This window comes from Trachypithecus francoisi, unplaced genomic scaffold (genome assembly GCF_009764315.1).
Source record: "Trachypithecus francoisi isolate TF-2019V2 unplaced genomic scaffold, Tfra_2.0 Lachesis_group11, whole genome shotgun sequence".
NCBI classification, from domain to species: domain Eukaryota; kingdom Metazoa; phylum Chordata; class Mammalia; order Primates; family Cercopithecidae; genus Trachypithecus; species Trachypithecus francoisi.
Genome location: NW_022681456.1, coordinates 29,879,934 through 29,897,842, shown reverse-complemented (window position 1 = coordinate 29,897,842; position 17,909 = coordinate 29,879,934). Strand labels below are relative to the sequence as shown.

At 38.2% G+C, this 17,909-nt stretch overlaps 1 protein-coding gene across 1 annotated transcript in view; it reads right to left on the bottom strand.

Moving 5' to 3' along the window:
* Positions 1-17,909, bottom strand: part of CUNH12orf42 (chromosome unknown C12orf42 homolog) — a 185,398-nt gene that overhangs the window by 99,719 nt on the left and 67,770 nt on the right. The window contains exon 3 of the mRNA XM_033220867.1: positions 39-107. Within this exon, the coding sequence (XP_033076758.1) occupies positions 39-107 (69 nt within the window). The remainder of the gene's footprint in view (positions 1-38; positions 108-17,909) is intronic.

The following is a 17,909-nucleotide window of genomic DNA, read 5'->3' as shown; positions in this document are numbered from 1 at the left end:
TATGGAGCAGCTCTGCACATAACACTCCACTGACTCACCTTTTCATGGGGTGTGCTTCTATCCCACAGGGTGGCACTGCTCACAATGGGAATGTAGCAAGGGGATTTCTGAAACATTAGAAACAAGGCATTTAGTATCACTTCAGTAATTCTTAGAAAGAAACATTTCCATTCCTGTGATGGTTTCTAGGCAGATCAGAAGCTAATTCTTTCAAACAATGGCTGTTCATTCACTGAGCACCCGATATTGCCCACAGCACTGTCCCAGGTGCTTTGGGAACAATGGTGAGCCCAAAACACAGTTCCCATCCTCAAGAGTCCAGAGGAAGCCACAGGTAGTAACAAAATAATCACACAAATAAATGTAAAATTTTAACTCTGATACATGTGATGAAAGACAGGGACAAAGTATTTTTAAAATATGGTGATATATCGGGATGAAATAGAATTAAACATTTACACCCTTTGCCATGTGACTTTGCTGTACCTCCCATAGCCTGAAGCCCATCCCAGCTGAGCCCAGTGCAGCCATAGTCAACCCACAGGTTCATGAACATAAGTAAGAAATGAATGTTTCTTGTTGAAATGAACATAAGTAAGAAATGAATGTTTCTTGTTGAATATAGATTGTGTAGACTTGGGTGAAGGCTAGAGACAGAAACTGAGACAAAAATGGAAGAAGAAACAAGAGCTTCTCTGAGATTAAAGTACCATGATAGAAGGATGGTGAGAAGAGAAGTAGAAGGGGGCCTAAGGGTGAAGAAATAGGTAAAATTACTAGAACTTGGAGTAAATAATTGGGGTGGGTAATAGATTTTGCAGCACTGAAGCTGAGTAGTGCTACCACTGTGATGCATTTGTACTGCTGTCAAAGACAGGCAGGGTGCATGGGCCCCCCGATATGCCCTCCCATGAGATCAAGAAAATGTGTCTTCTACCTAGTACCCCTGACATCAACTCTGTGCTGGGGACATGGTAAGCATCCAGTCAATGCACTGAAAGAATGCAGGGGCACTCTCCTGTCATCCCAAAAGGAATGTGGTGTCACAGGGTGTGGAGCCAGAAGGAATTCTAAATCGCCAACATTTGCACTTGATAGATGAGGAAACTGCTCAAGATCACACAACCATGTAGTGACAAGCCAGGGCTCAAATTTCAGCATCTAGACTTTGTATTCTACCCATCGTCCTCTGTTGGGTTATCAGCACACATGCATAGCCTTCGAACCTCAGCTGCCAGTCTGATTGGAAAAGCAATCTCATGTCTGCAGGGAGAGGAAGGAATTTCATTTACAAAGCAAGAATCACCAGGGGGAACATCAGGCCCATCCCCATGATGTGCATTTCAGTTCTCCTCCTCCATGGACTTCCTGCCACTCACTCAAACCATGTACATTCACACATGTGGTATCTTCCAAGTAGGCAACCTTTGCCCAGGGCAATCAGCATGAAGCACTGAATGCTGTCCCAAACCACCCTGCTCTGATCCATTTTTCATTTCAGTGGAGATTTCTTAGTGCCACTCCTCAGAGCTATCTATGCAAGTTGTGGATGGCACAGCAGGGTGGCATCATTCACAGAGACTGTGATGCAAAAACTGTACCTCTTAGGGTAGTTCAGTGTACCACCTGACCATCTATACAATGCAGTCCTGAGATTTCTGTTGTCCAAACAACAAGACTTTATGGTAGCCAATAGCCTAAGGAAATCATGTGCATTCTGATTGCCTTGGTTTTTTAATTTTTTGTAAAGCATTATTGAGATAAAGTTTATGTACAAATAGCTGCATATATTGGACATATCTGCAGGAAGAAAGAACAATTAAGGAATGGGAGTACCTTAGAAACCTTTACCTTGAACTTTTAAGCAAGATGAGGAGTCCAGAAAGAAACAGACTAGGAGTACAGGTAGAATTTCCTGGTAAACAAAAAAGCTATTGTAATCAACAAGGCAAAAATAAATAAATAAAAATCTTGAAAGAATAAAGTAGCTGGGATATTCATTGCCAGTCATTAACCTGATTTTCTAATGAATATGGCATTAGGCATTCATTAACAATCATTTGTGTTTATGTTGAACAGTGGATGTATAATGAAGGTTGGTAAATGAAAGCAAAATTAAACCAGGGAATTCTGGACACTTATAAAGCAATTAACTTGTTTGGCAGTAATTACACATTGAAAGCTAAATCAAGTGCATTTAGAAAGCCACAAGAGTCGCCACATAAACCAGAGGTGCTTTGCTCTAAAATAATAGAAAGCCTCTCTTTCTTTCCAAATGAAAGAGAAAGGCAAAAGTATGGTATAAATGACAAACAAGGCTCAGGTCTAATGAAAAGAAATACGGTTACAGCCCATATGTTAGAGAAGAGGCAAGTTATGAAAAAATAGGACAGCTCAGCTAATTAAAGGAGGAAAAAAAAAGCCTTTTGTAACAACAATGATGTGAAAACAGGTGGTATGTGCTAGAGAGTTGAGGTTTTTGTTCTGTTCACGCTCATAGGCATGCACACACATGCAAGCGCACACACACACATCTATACACTTGAACCACCTAATAGGTGCGTGAAGAGTAAAAACTGAATCCACCATCAGGTCCTTGGAAGGCCACAATATCTCAGTAGCAGGTCTTTGTCACTGACGATTTTGTAACATGATTCTCCAGATGAGTGTTTGACCACAGCCTTTTATTCAACCTAGCGCATGGCATTAGAGATCAGTCATTGAACACTCTCTGGGACTCTGTTATTTAAAAAGGAGGAGGGAATAAGGTACTACGGAAGATACAAAGGCGAGACCCAGGGAGAAACCATGACTGAACTGGTGATAAAGCAAAAGCAGTAAACATAAAATTTCATGCATCCACAAGATTCATCAACAGAAATGTTAGTATAAAAATGCATTTAAAATCCAATGAAGCTTTCAGATAAGGAATGAATTTTCTCAGAATTTTCAACCCTACAATATACTAGCCAAGAAATGCTACAGAAGTGCTGTTTTTGTGTATCTGTGTGTGTGGAGGGGCATGTTCCAATGGGATGATAAGGCTGGAGAAGGGAGTCTTCAGATGAGCCCAAAGGTCTGAGCAAAGGGATAAAGTTTTTCAAACTGGAGTCTTGATCATGCTCCTCAAAAATATCTGAAGATTCATGACCTCTTTCTGTCTGACAAATACCTTCACAAATAGGGAGTTGTAGGCTCTCAAGGGTTAGTAACCAAAACAAAAGTTCCCAGGGGGATCTATAAAGGGCAGCTGGCTTTGTGGAAACATTTGCAAAAAGCTTGGGTGTCAACTATGCTGAAAGCAAATACTTGTTTTGCCTCTAAGATTGGAACGGAAACCAGGAGATAGCTTTTGAAATCCTTGCTTCAGTCATTAAACCGCTACCAAATAAAAAAACGTGTTTGCCTTGATGTGGGATAGTGCATTTCTTTCTAAAGAAATGGTCTCTCTTTAAAATGATAATCATCTTCTATCCACGCAGAGGATCAAGACATTAAGATGAACTACTTGTTTCTCACTTATTGAACCCGTTTTAAATATTTAGGTTGTCTACTTAGTTCTAATCTAATGTGGATTGTTTCACTTGCAGTTAACTTGGTTAGAAAATTACTGCCTGATTTTGGCCAAGATCTCATCGATATACCAATGTTCTGTTTCATTCTCTTTGCAACAGACCCAATGCCATTCCCTGAGACTTCATAGGCAAAGGCATTTAAATATCAATAAATTCAGGGAATACATTATTCTTAAAGGCACCTACTACTAATCCAGGGCTTCTCACATTTTACTGTACATCCAAATCACCTGAGGAGTAGCGAAAATGCAGATTCTAACTCAGGAGGTCTAGAGGAGGGCCTGAGATTTTGGTTTTATAGCAAACTCCCAGGTGATGTTGGTTCTGGAATAGCAAGGTACTGATCGACTGATCTTTGTAGATAGCTGCTTTCAAGAGGTTATATGGTCAAGATAAGACATAACTGAAGCCTGGAAAGAGATCAGTTCTTCTCCAAGAAGAGACCTGGATAGTGCAATGGATCAGAAATTAAGCAATAGAGGAATATCCATTAGAGATGAAACATACAAGGAAGGGGTCTGGTCACCACTGCTTCTAATCATCTGTGTTTCCCAACTGCCATGGCTTTGCCAACACTTTTCTCTCCACTTGTCCAGATGTTGAGATTAAGACAATTCAGCTTATCAAATAGTTATTGGTTTGCCATGTACTATGTTCAGTACCAAGGATACAAAAATAAATGAAGCATAATCTCCATAATGCTCCCCTGGTGCAATTACAGCATAGCAGGATAAAGACTGTGAAAGTGGATGCATAAGGTACCAGGGGAGCTCATCTACCAGACCTGAGGAGAAGATTTAGACAAATGTGAAGAATCAGTAAACACTTTTTGGAAGAGATGTCAGCTGAGCCAGATGTTGAAGAAAGAGCAAAAAGAAAAAAAAAAATCCAGTTGAAAAAGAACAAGTAAAAGTAATGTTAATAGAGGGTCAGCATGGGGAAAGTGTAGACTGAGAGAACATTCTGATTCTGCTATGAGCTGCTGCCAGGTCAAATAGTAGATGTGCCCTGTAATAACTCTGTTTATCCTCCACCAAAGGACATTGAGAGCCAACAATTTTTATCCTTATTTTGTAGATGAAAACTCTGAAGCCCACAGAACTCAATGACAGCCAAGGCAATATCACTGAGTAAGTGGTTGGAGTTGCGATTCCAAGGTGAGTCTTTCTAGTCATAAAGTCTGCAGGCTCTTCACAGTGTTCAGGTGTCTCCCATCAGGATGACTGCAGAGTAGGAGGGCATGAGACAGCCAAGGGATTGAAAAAAAGAGATTGGCATTGTATTTTTACATAATGATTTTAATCTTTATTTTTCTTCCTTCAACTAGTATTTTGTTTAAATACACAGAAAAATACAGTAGACCTTTGACCAACACATGGGTTTGAACTGCGCAAGTCTACTAATAACAGTGATTTTCTCCCATATTTGCCACCCCTGAGACAGAAGGCGAAACCCTCCTCTTCTTCTCAGCCTACTCATTGTAAAGACAATGAAGATGAAGACTTTCATGATGGTTCACTGCTACTTAACAAATAGTAAATACATTTTCTCTTCATTATGATTTTCTTAACATCTTTTCTCTATCTTACTTTAAGAATACAGTATACAATACGTGTAACATACAAAAATATGTGTGTTAATTGTTTCTGTTATTGGTAAAGCTTCCTGTCAACAGTAGGCTATTAATAGTTAAGTTTTGGGGGTGTCAAAAGTTGTGCATGGATTTCTTATTGCACAAGGACAACTGCACCCCAACCCTCATGCTGTTCAAAGGTCAACTACAATTCATCCCAATCCCATAGTGATTTAAAATTTTAACAGCCTTGAGAAAGGCCTCCTGTTGACAAAGAATTTTGTACCCTTTAGACAAATGAGGTTTCATTCTTGCTCACATGCTTTAAAAGGTTGAGATTTTGAAAAATAAAATCAGACAGTAAAGGCTGAGACTGGACCAAGGGAATTGTGGACAAAGCCACAGCTAGCCCTATGGAGCCTTCAGGCAAAGCACAAAATAATTATTATCATCATCACAGTAACAATGGCACACCCCTCTTGGCAGATAAAGCCCCATGGTAGGACTTAGTCTAGCCATTAAATGCACCAAAATTTTAGCCTCTTCCTATCCCCTTGGCTTGGAGTCTTGTGTAAAGTATACCATCCAAACTTACACGGTGGTCTTGATTGTGGGCACCCTTCCCCTGGAGTACATAGTATATAGTGAATATAGAAACTAGATTCTGGAGAGTGACGTGGAAATATAGGCTGTGGGTATAGTAAACACCATTTTTAGGAATTTAACCATGCATGAGAAACAAAAGATGGAGCAGCAGCCAGATAGGGCAGCAGGGTCAAGTGTTGACTTTTTCTCCCCCTAAATAATTAGAGAGATTGGGGAAAGCTTAGAAACAGAGGAAGAGGATGTGGAGGTGAGGAAGTAGGCTTAACACACACAATAGTCAACTTTATATTCAAAAGCATCAGCTCTTAATTCTAATCTTCTCTTCAAGGAAAACAAAATCATCTAGGATGAAAAGTTTCTTTTTATCTAAGAAGATATAAACCTGATTCCTCTCTCGATAAGTACCAAGTCTCAAATTTGAATAAAATAACTTACTATTTGTGTATGATTATAAAACTGATTCCTCAATTTGTCATTGTCAGCCACTAATTTCAGAAGCCCAAGAGTAACAATGGGAAAATGGATTTTTAACCTATAGAGTATATAGATTATTGCATTTTATTAAAGTATAGCTTGTAGACAAGCTTCTTAAAGTTTCAACAAACTGTTCAAAACCAAAAACTGTATATTTTTTGTCATCTCCTGTTTTAACTGTCTCCTAGCTAAAAGCACAAAAGGGCATCTGCTGGTAACTCTTCCCTTCCTCTGGTAGCTAAAAAATCCAGGAGAGGAATAAGTTATATTTGATATATCCAAACATTAGCAATTTCATTATAAATAAATGATCATAATTTTTAAGCATAGATTAACATAGTAAACCCTTTAAAAGATTAACCTTAGTAATAACCAACAGGAATAAAGAGGGTTAGCATTTTTAGTTAATCGCATATTTCATGTTTTATCATGGTTACCATTTCAGAAGACTCATTGAATTTTTAGGAACCCGCCAGTCTAGTCAAAAAGAAATCACAAATCCTTAACTAACATATGCTAACTTTTCTTTGAGGAACAAAAGAAGCATCTTTGTTTGTTCCTCACCAGCAAACACTGAGCCATCTAAAAGGAGTCCTTTCAGTGGTAATGTTAGCAGGGAAATTCAATTGTATTTAATTAAGTTCTTCCCCCCAAAAACTGCACACAGAAGCATCAAAGAGGTTATCAGAGGTCAGATGCCTGTCATGACTTTCTGACCCTCCCAAAATGCAAAATAAAAGATAGTGGTATCCCTGCTGGTAAGATGGGCTTCCACATTTGTGTCTCTCCCTTTCTGCTTTAATTTAATAGCAATCAGCACAATATGGCTGCTTTTTTCTGAACAATAGGACGGGCAGAAGTTAGATTTACAACGCTGCAAGGGGGAGGATAGGAGACAAGGGAGGCTCACTATGGCTTTTAAGGTTCAATAAGAACATCACTTTGATACCCATAAAAAAAAAAAAAAAAACTTGAAAATCTATTTAACATTCATTGTGGCCAAAAATGGACAGATGTGCACTTCTCAAATCTCGTAGTCTAGAATTATCTTAAATTGTCAACTTTTTAATAGATCTTTTTTTAAGATGGGTATGCAGATAAATAAGATTTCTTCCCTACCAAAAAATAATTATGATATCGTGTCATGCATCTAGCAGTTCCTTGACTTTAAAATAATGTATTATTTTCATCACGATTTTTATTTTCTAAATTTTGTAATTTTCACAAGTCTACTAACAATCTTATACTGAACACAATATACTAAGATGGTCAGAAGTACAAATGTGTTTTATGAAACCAGGGAAAAGTTAATTAACCCAAATGTTATTTAGAGTCTTGAATGTCTAATTGCAAATGAGTCCCAGACATGGAACTTACTTCCTGAGACATTTCATATTTAGGAAATTACATTTCTAAGTGACACTGTAAGGAGAATCTCAGAATCTGGGGCCCAGAATACATCTTAAAGATCATTTAATCCAACATGCCAGCTGATGTTTGAATTTACCCCATAACTCTCCCACCTCACTGCCATCCAGTCAGTAGTTGGATAATTCTGCTAAGACTTCAAATTCCTGTTTCTTGCAGCCACCCACTTCCAGGGAGACACTATTTTCAGAAGCAAAAATTGAAAAGCCTAAACTAAAAGGAGCCTTAATTTTGAGGTCAAGAACACTAAATGTTAATCCTGCTTCTCCAATCAATTTAGGATCTTGAGTAATCCATTTAATCTTCTCTATGCTTGTCTGAAAAAGAAGCAAAAATATTTGTGTGATCATCTGTGAGTCAAGATCCTTGTGTTCCAATTTGTGTGTTTTCTCCTATAGAATTTTTAAGTCAGGACAACTTAAATGCCAACTCACACCAAGTCGGGAGGGGCTCCCTGGAGACGCCTCCAGGTTTCACAGGAAAGAGGCCCTGACTGACAGGCGTGATTGTCATGGCCACAAGCAAGCCCCAGGATGGATGGGGAATATCTACCCATACTTCAACCATCTTTGTTCTAGGTAATGCCTTGGAAAGAGCTGCCAGAAGAACATTTGAACTGTATCTTTATTCTAGCAAGAATAGCATGGAAAGCAGGGCAGGTGAGAACAGAGGAGTTATTCCCAGGGTGGTTCTAGTCTTAGGGATCAGAGCAGTCCCACTTTTGTCCTTTCAGACAAGCAAATCAGATTAAAAGTAGAAGACTCTGTATGTTCACGTCTATTCTCACTCTTGAAAGCCAGCCACAAGGAAAGCAGGAAGAGAAATCAACAGTTACTGAGCACATCTCAGCAACTGTATGAAGTAGGTACTGTCATCTCTATTTAGATAAAAAAGCTGACTGAAAGATTAGATAATAAAGATTAGATGATAAGTCCAAGGATACTCAGTTACCAAGCAAGGAGGATTTGAACCAAGATGTGTGCTCAAAGTGCCTCCAAATATACCCCAATAACTTTTACTATTATTCTTAATTTCCTTCAAGACATGTGTACAGAAAAATACTAGACAGCAGTTGTTTCCACCCTCCCTTGTCCATGCCGTAGTGCATTGCACACCTGCAGATTCATTTGCCAGCCTTATCATCATATCAAGCTAATATGCAGCTAGCTAATTTACTATATATAAAAAACTATCTCTTTTAGTAATAACATTATTCTAATAGAACTATATAGCTAATTCTATTAATATTTTTAATATGCAAAAGCTTTAAAAATAATAATCAAAAGGGAATTTACTGTCAATTTTATTAAGCAAAACTGTAGCAGTGTATTCTTACCATGACACTCTACTTTTTTTCATTTGATATAATGTTGTCAGATACAATAAAATAGAGTTACTATGCAGAAGTGAAAGCACAGAAAGTAAAATTGTGATACAAACAATCATTGCTATAATCTGAATGTTTGTATCTCTCCAAAACTCATGTGTTGAAATCTAATCCCCAACCCCTTAATACCATGTGTTGTTATTAAGAAGTCGGTTCTCCGGGAAGTGACTAGGTCATCAGGGTGGAGCCCTCATGAATAGGATTAGTGCCCTTATGAAAAAGAAACCCAGGGGAGCTTGTTATCTCCTTCTGCCATGGGAGGAACACAGAAAGAAGGCATCTCAGAGGCAGAAAGCAAGCCCTCACCAGACACTCAATCTATTTGTGCATTGATCTTGGACTTCCCAGCCTCCAGGACTATTAGCAATAAATGTCTGTTGTTTATAAATTACCCTATCTAAAGTATTTTGTTACAGCATCCTGAACAGACTAAAACAATTATGTATACATGTGTGCACATGCATGCACACGAACACACACACACATACATAGAGGGAGACAGGCAGAGAGAAAGAAATCGACTTAAAAAGTTTATTTGAAGGCTGTACCATACTTCTACTCTAAATATAAGTTATAGAGGAGCCCAAGATGGTTACCAACGCAATGATCACTGGCAACTAACTATAGTGATCTGAGTTTGTAGAGCATAAAGTAAACTACACCCAACAAAAGTGCCACATCAGGACTTGCAACCAAGGCAGCAAAACACCATCTGATAACCCAGGATAAAGCACATTTTCTGAAACTCTTTCTGAAGACTTACATTTTAACTGAGTTTAAATTTTTAACCTTGGAATCAGCACAAGTAAAATGTCATAGTTCAGAACTGAAATGAGAAATATATTGAACACCTAGCCCATTTTTATTAAACCACGTTTCAACTAAACACTAAGATTGTTTTAACTCCACTAAACAGTAATAACCAAATAAACAGTATTGTGATATACACATGTGCGATGGTGTTTATCAGGTAAACTGGAATAAAATTTGAAAGAGACAGCCAGGTGCTGGGGCTCACGTCTGTAATCCTACCACTTTGGGAGGCCAAGGCAAGCAGATCACCTGGGGTCAGGAGTTTGAGACCAGACCGGCCAGCATGGCAAAACTACTAAAAATACAAAAATTAGCTGGGCATGGTAGTGGGCACCATGCTACCAAGAAGCCGAGGCAGGAGAATCGCTTGAACGTGGGAGGCAGAGGTCGCAGTGAGCCAAGATTGCACCATTGCACTCCAGCCTGGCTGACAGAGCGAGACATCATCTCAACAACAACAACAACAACAAAAACATGTTTGAAAGAGATTAATGTTCTGCATCAAGGAACAAATGTGGCTTTCCTTTTGCCATGGGAGGATGTATCCAGTTCACGATGGGTAAAGAATGGGCCTTGCAGCCTGACATACTTTATTCACCTCTTCCTCCTTTTGCTAGTTCTGTGATCTTCAGTAAATATTAACAAAAGCAACCTTTTATCAAACACCCACTCTGTTCCAGACATTTTACGTGTGTTGGCTCTTTTAATCACAGTCATAGATATAAAAGAAAATGATGAGTGAAACAGTAATATAAACTAATACGATACAGTTAAATTTGTTTTTCTTTAGAAATAAGCCATCTTAACAATGGAAAAGGCAGTCATCCCCTAGCATGAGAACCAAATATACAAGGACAGTGGGGGAAAAAAACCAAAGGTCAGTTTAAAACCAAATGGTGTCTATGAAATGTAATGAAAGTAAGCAAATAATTCTTGCATGATTTTGACCACAGAAGCATAGTAAGAGCTGTGTGCACTTGGTTTCTTCAAAAAGGGGATAGCATGGCTAGCAATGAATATGGCCAAGGAATGTGTGATGATATGGTTAGAAAGGTGGTGATAAATATGCCTACTCTGATCAAAAAGTGCAGCCCTGCAAGACTACCATACACATTGTACAGACCTCCTCATAAACAGTCAAAAGAGGAGATAAATAAAAATACTAATGTTTAAGGGGGAATAATTTGTTTAAATTTTAAATTCAAGCACATATGTTTGAAAACTTCTGGATATTATAGACTCCTTTCTTTTCTTGCAGATTCTAGCCAGGGCAACAAAATTAATGCATTATATAACTACACATTCACACTATCTCACCTGTCCCTCAAACCAGTCAAGATGAAAACATGGGACTGAGATACCAAAGCCATTAGGCAGCCTGTTCCTTGATGGTTTCCACTTCTGGGAATGTAGGACATTCCCAGAGAAGGAACAGCCAAAGAGGCTGTGGCCTAAATTTTCTGGGCAAGGAAGCAAGTCCTATACCCAGTCAGACATCACACCTGGTAAGAAGTGATAAAGTGGGGTCTCATCCCAGAACCCCTGAATGCAAAGCTCATGCCTCCCTCACTTTACTCCCCAAAGCAAGTCCGTATCAGTTACTATTTCCTCTGGCACATCATACGCATATAGCAGATATAGCTCACTGATTTGTTTTTTCCAACTTTTATTTTAGATACAAGGGGTGCATGTGCAGGTTTGTCACATGAGAATATTGCATGATGCTAAGGTTTGAGATACAGATCCTATCACCTAGGTAGTGAGCACAGCACCCGATCGGTAGTTTTTCAACCCACATTCCCCAACTTCCTCTCCCCTCTAGTAGTCCACAGTGTCTATTGTTCCTAAATTTATATCCATGTGTGTTCAATATTTACTTCCTACTTGTGAGAATATGCAGAATTTGGTTTTCTGCTCCTACATTAATTCACTTAGGATTATGGTCTCCAACGGCATCCGTGTTGCTGCAAAGGACATAATTTCACTCTTTTTATGGCTGCATCGTATCCTACGGTGTATATGTACCACATTTTTAAAGTCCTATCTACCATAGATGGGCACCTGGGTTAACTCCGTGTCTTTACTACTGTCAATAGTGCAGTGTTGAACATAAAAGTGCACATGTCTTTTTGGTGAATTGCTTTTCTTTTGAGTATATACCCAATAATGGGATTGCTAGGAGGAATGGTAGCTAAGTCCTTTGAGAAATCTCCAGACTGCTTCCCACAGTGGCTGAACTAATTTACATCCCCACCAACAGTGTATAAACATTCCCTTTTCTCCACAGCCTCACCAGCATCTATTGTTTTTTGATTTTTTAATAATGGCCGTTTTGGCTGTTGTAAGGTGGCATCTCACTATGGTTTTGATTTGCATCTCTCTGATGATCAGTGATATTGGACATTTTTTCATATATTTTTTGGCTCCTTATATGTTTTCTTTTAAGAAGTGTTTGTTCACATACTTTGCCCATTTTAATGGTGTTATTTGTTTTTTGCTTGTTAATTTAAGTTCCATATAGATTCTGGATATTTAGCCTTTGTGGGATGCATAGTTTGCAAATATCTTCTTCCATTTTGTAGGTTCTGTTTACTCTGTGGAGAGTTTCTTTTGCTGTGCATAAGCTCTTTAGTTTAACTAGGTCCCACTTGTCTATTTTTTGTTTCGTTGCAATTGCTTTTGGAAACTTAGTCAAAACTTATTTGCCAAGGCCAATGTCAAGAAGAGTATTTCCTAAGTTGTCTTCTGGATTTTTATGGTTTGAGCTGTTACATTTAAATCTTGGATCCATTTTGGGTTAATTTTTGTACATGGTGAAAGGTAATGAAAGTATCTTCAGCATATAGCTAGCCACTTATCCAAGCACCATTTATTGAATAAGGAATCCTTTTCCCATTGCTTGTTTTTGTCAGCCTTGTTAAAGATCAGATGGCTGTAGGTATGTGGCTTCACTTCTGAGTTTTCTATCCTGTTCCATTTGTCTATGTGTCCATTTTTGCACCAGCACTATGCTGTTTTGCCTACTGTATAGCTTTACAGTATAGTTTGAAGTCAGATAGTGTGATGCCTCCAGCTTTGCTCTTTTTACTTAGGATTACTTTGACTATACAACCTCTTTTTTCATTCCGTATGAATTTTATTTTGGTATTTATTCTTCTTATTATTATTATTTCAATAGTTTGGGGGAACAGGTGGTGTTTGGTTATATGGAGAAGTCCTTTAGTGGTGATTTCTGAGATTTTGGTGCATCCATCACCTGAGCAGTGTGCAGTGTACTCAGTGTGTAGTCTTTTTTCTCTCACCCATCTCCCACCCTTCACCCCAAGTTCCCAAAGTCCATTGTATCATTCTTATGCTTTTGTGTCCTAATAGCTTGGCTCCACTTATAAGTGAGAACATGTGATGTTTGGTTTTCCATTTCTAAGCTACTTCACTTAGAATAATGGTCTCCAACTCCATTCAGGTTGCTGCAAATGCCATTATTTTGTTTCTTTTTATGGCTGAGTACTATTCCATGGTGTGTGTGTGTGTGTGTGTGTGTGTGTGTGTTTATATATATCATATACATCATTATAATTTTCTTTATCCACTCATTAGTTGATGGACATTTAGGCTGGTTTCATATTTTTGCAATTGTGAACTGTGCTGCTATAAACATGCATGTGCAAATGTGTTTTTCTTTTCTTCTGGGTAGATACTCAGTAGTGGGATTACTGGATCAAATGGTAGTTCTACTTTTAGTTCTTTAAGAAATCTCCATATTGTTTTCCACAGTGGCCGTACATTCCCATCAGCAGTGTAAAAGTGTTCCCTTTCACCACATCCATGCCAATATCTATTTTTTTTAATTTTTTAATTATGGCCATTCTTGCAGGAGTAAGGTGGCATCACATTGTGGTTTTGATTTGCATTTCCCTGTTAATTAGTGATGTTGAGCATCTTTTCTTACGTGTGTTGGCCATTTGTCTTCTTTTGAGAACTATTTATGTCCTTAGCCCACATTTTTTATGCGATTGTTCGTTTTTTTCTTGCTGATTTGTTTGAGTTCCTTGCAGATTCTGGATACCAGTCCTTTCCCAGATACATAGAATCGGTTTTCCATTTCTAGCAAAGAATAACATTGGTAGTTTGAAAGGAATAGCATTGAATCTGTACATTTCTTTGGGTAGTATGGCCATGTTTATTAAATTGATTCTTTCAATCTATGAGCATGGAATATTTTTTCATTTATTTGTGTTGTGTCTGATGTTTTTAAGCAGTGTCTTATAGTTCTTCTTGAAGCGATCTTTCACTACCTTAGTTAGCTGTATTCCTAGATATATTTCATTTTCTTTGTGGCTATTGTAAGTAGGATTGTGTTCTTGATTTCACTCTCATCCTGGAAGTTGCTGCTGTACAGAAATACTACTGATTTTTATACATTAACTTTGCATCCTGAAACTTTACTAAAGTTGTTTATCAAATCTAGGAGCCTTTTGGCAGAGTCGTTCTAGACACAGAATCATATTGTAAGTGAAGAGAGATAGTTTAACTTCTTATTTTCCTATTTGGATGCCTTTTATTTCTTTCTCTTGCTTGATTGCTCTGACTAGGACTTCTAGTACTATGCTGAATATGAGTGGTGAGAGGGGCATCCTTGTCTTCAAAGATACAGAATGTCAGTCTGGATAAAAAGATAAGAATCAACCATCTGTTGTCTTCAAGAGACCTGTCTTACATGTAACAACATCCATGGGCTTAAAGTAGAAGGATAGAGAAAGATCTACCATGAAAACAGAAAACAACAACAAAAAAAGAGTAGGAACTGCTATTCTTATATTAGGGAAAAAAAACATACGTTAAACCATGAGAATTAAGAAGGATAATGAAAGACATGACATAATAATAAAAGGTACAATCAAATAAGAAGCCTTAAATATCCTAAATATATACACATCCAACAGTGGTGCACCCAGATTCATTAAACGAGTTCTTCTTGGCCTATGAAATGACTTAGACAACCACACAATACTACTGGGAGACTTCAATACCCCTCTGACAGCATTAGATAGATCATCAAGGCAGAAAACTAACAAAGAAACTCTGGACTTAAACTCAACACTTGACCAACTAACAGACATCTAGAGAACGCTCCACTCAACCACCACAGAATATATATTCTTCTCATCTGCACACAGAACATATTCTAAGATCAGTCACATTCTCCGTCATAAAGCAAGTCTCAATTAATTTTTAAAAATTGAAATCATACCAAGAACACACTCAGATCACAGTGCAATGATAATAGAAATCAATATCAAGTGCTTTTGATTTTTAAGATAGCTGCTGAATAATGCTCTGCAAAATGCCATGACCGCCTGTGACTCATGCTTTACAGTAACATATGCTTTCGGAGTTTAATTTGGTTTTGAACAGTAGTAAATGTGCCAAAATTCAGACTATAAGATATTCATAATTAGGGATAGAACACAATAGTCACCTTACGTGAAGAGCAATTATTTAACATGAATTCATGAATTGCTTGATGGTGTTTTCTTGTGTAGACAGGCACAGCTGCCATGCTGATAAAGTGCCAAATTTTATTCTTTTTTTCCCCTCCTGTTTCCAAGAAGAGAAAACTCTTCTGCCTTTTTCTATAGGTTTCCTCATTCTTTTCAGATGGGTCTACATGATTTAGCAGGTGATTACTGAGGCACCATTGTCTTTGTTTAGTGGTGTTTTTTTTATTGGCCTTTCTGCAACTGAGTGTGTATGCATGTGCAACTTGTGCAACACATGGGTCTGTGTGCTAGGTGTCATTTTGGTTGCTTGTTTTCGTTTTAATCAAAATTTATGTTATTCTGTAGAGGTTGCACATTTTCATAAAATAATGCAAAAATTGATATCAAAAGTAACGTAGGTTTAAAAAAAAAAAAGGTTGTGACTCCCAGTTTTTCAATTGATTTGGAGAGCTGGTGAAGCTTGCAAAATCTGAGAGAACGTTCTGTGAACCAAAAGGTTTAGTGCATTATAGGGAATGGGAAGAAGTGAGTGGCCCACTGCACTGGGCAGAGTTCAACATATTGGAAAAATATACACATTTTCTTGAGGGCCTGGAAATCCAGTGATGGCCAGAGAGCAACTCCGCAGAGAGATTTAGATTGGTTATTTTCAACAAGGCAATACAGGAATGATAAATTCCATGGGAATAAAACATCCTCTTGAGCCTGAAGAAAGCATTAAAGCATCTGACCTGAGACCACCCCCAAAAAGTACTGTGTTTATTCACATACATGCTACATTTATTACTATACGCAGACAGCTAAAAAAAAAAAAAAAAAAAAAAAAAGAGTTTGCTTCCAGGAATACAAAGACAGATATTTTTGCCCTGACATAACTATTTTACAAACACTTTATCTTCTCCATTAAAAGGATCTCCTGTTCCATATTTTACATAATTCTGATTTTATCTTCTTTCAACTCAATGACCTTGAGAACTGACACAGAGTTCTTCACCTCTGTTTTACTCTTCTAAACGTTGAATAGCATGCTTCAAAGCAAGCTTTGTAACTGAGTTAAATGTTTGTTTTTACACTAGTTTCACAAAAGATATTACAACTAGTATGTGCAAGGACAATGGATTGATGTTATTTTATTAAGAGAAAGGGCCTATCTTTCCCCTATTTTCAAACACGGACTTTGATAATTGTGTCTTCACTCCATACCTTCCCTATGTCACTGTATTAAAAGCTATTTGAGACCTGGCGCGGTGGCTCAAGCCTGTAATCCCAGCACTTTGGGAGGCCGAGACGGGCGGATCACGAGGTCAGGAGATCGAGACCATCCTGGCTAACATGGTGAAACCCCGTCTCTACTAAAAAAATACAAAAAAACTAGCCGGGCGAGGTGGCGGGCGCCTGTAGTCCCAGCTACTCGTGAGGCTGAGGCAGGAGAATGGCGTCAACCCGGGAGCCAGAGCTTGCAGTGAGCTGAGATCCGGCCACTGCACTCCAGCCTGGGCGACAGAGCAAGACTCCGTCTCAAAAAAAAAAAAAAGCTATTTGAATGTACCAGTCCAGGAAGAGTTTGTTTGAATACATAAATTACTCTCTTCAATATTCAGGAGACAGTCAACATTGAACATAAACTTAAAAGAGTAACATAGGCATAACTTCCCTCTTCTATCTCTGAAATATGAACAATACTTGAGTAATTTTAATGGGAAAATCCCCCCACTTAACTGTGGCAAAATGTGTATGCTGTAAGTGATTTAAAGGGTAAACCTAATTATCTTGTAGCACTAACCAGTCTCTCTCCCTCTTCTCTCATATTGCTCTCATCCAAACCACCCCCCAAAATGACCTGAACTGATCTTCCTAAATAATAATTAAACTTCATGTTATTTTCCCTGCTCATAAATCACCAGAGGTTCTTCATACTCCTCCATTTGGCATTTAAGAGCTTCAGCTCCTTTATCCAAACCACCTTTCAGCCTTGGCCTCCATATCCCCCTGCACACACCTTTTCACACACCTCACTGTTCCCTTTGCACTGTACACTTTCCCATGTGTATGGCAGCATCCATACTCTGTCTCTTGCCTTCCACTCTCTTCTCTCCTATCTGCATCCAGGTCCCAATCTTAATTACTGAAGAGACTGCTATTAACCTTTAAGCACTTTTAGAAGAGAAACTATCTTAATTATTTTTGAATCCTCTCAGTAACTGGAAAGTTATACTGGGTAGATGTTTGTACAAGATTTGCCAGATAGATAAATGGATGGATGCAGAAATGGATAGGATAAGAAGTGGTTGGACCGAAGAGTGAGCGGATAGAAAGATAATGAATCAATGGATAAGTGGGTGAAGGTATGCAGGAGTCAATGGTTAGATTAATTCATGAATGGCATTATTAACATGAGATTTAAGTAACAGAAACCAGATTTTACCAAGTTAGTTGACACTGAAGAATTCTGGCAAAGAATATCCATTAACTCTTAATACTGTCTAATTCAACTTTGTTCACAAAGACATTTTTAAAAGATAACTTTGCTATTCTACCCTATGGCCAAGAGT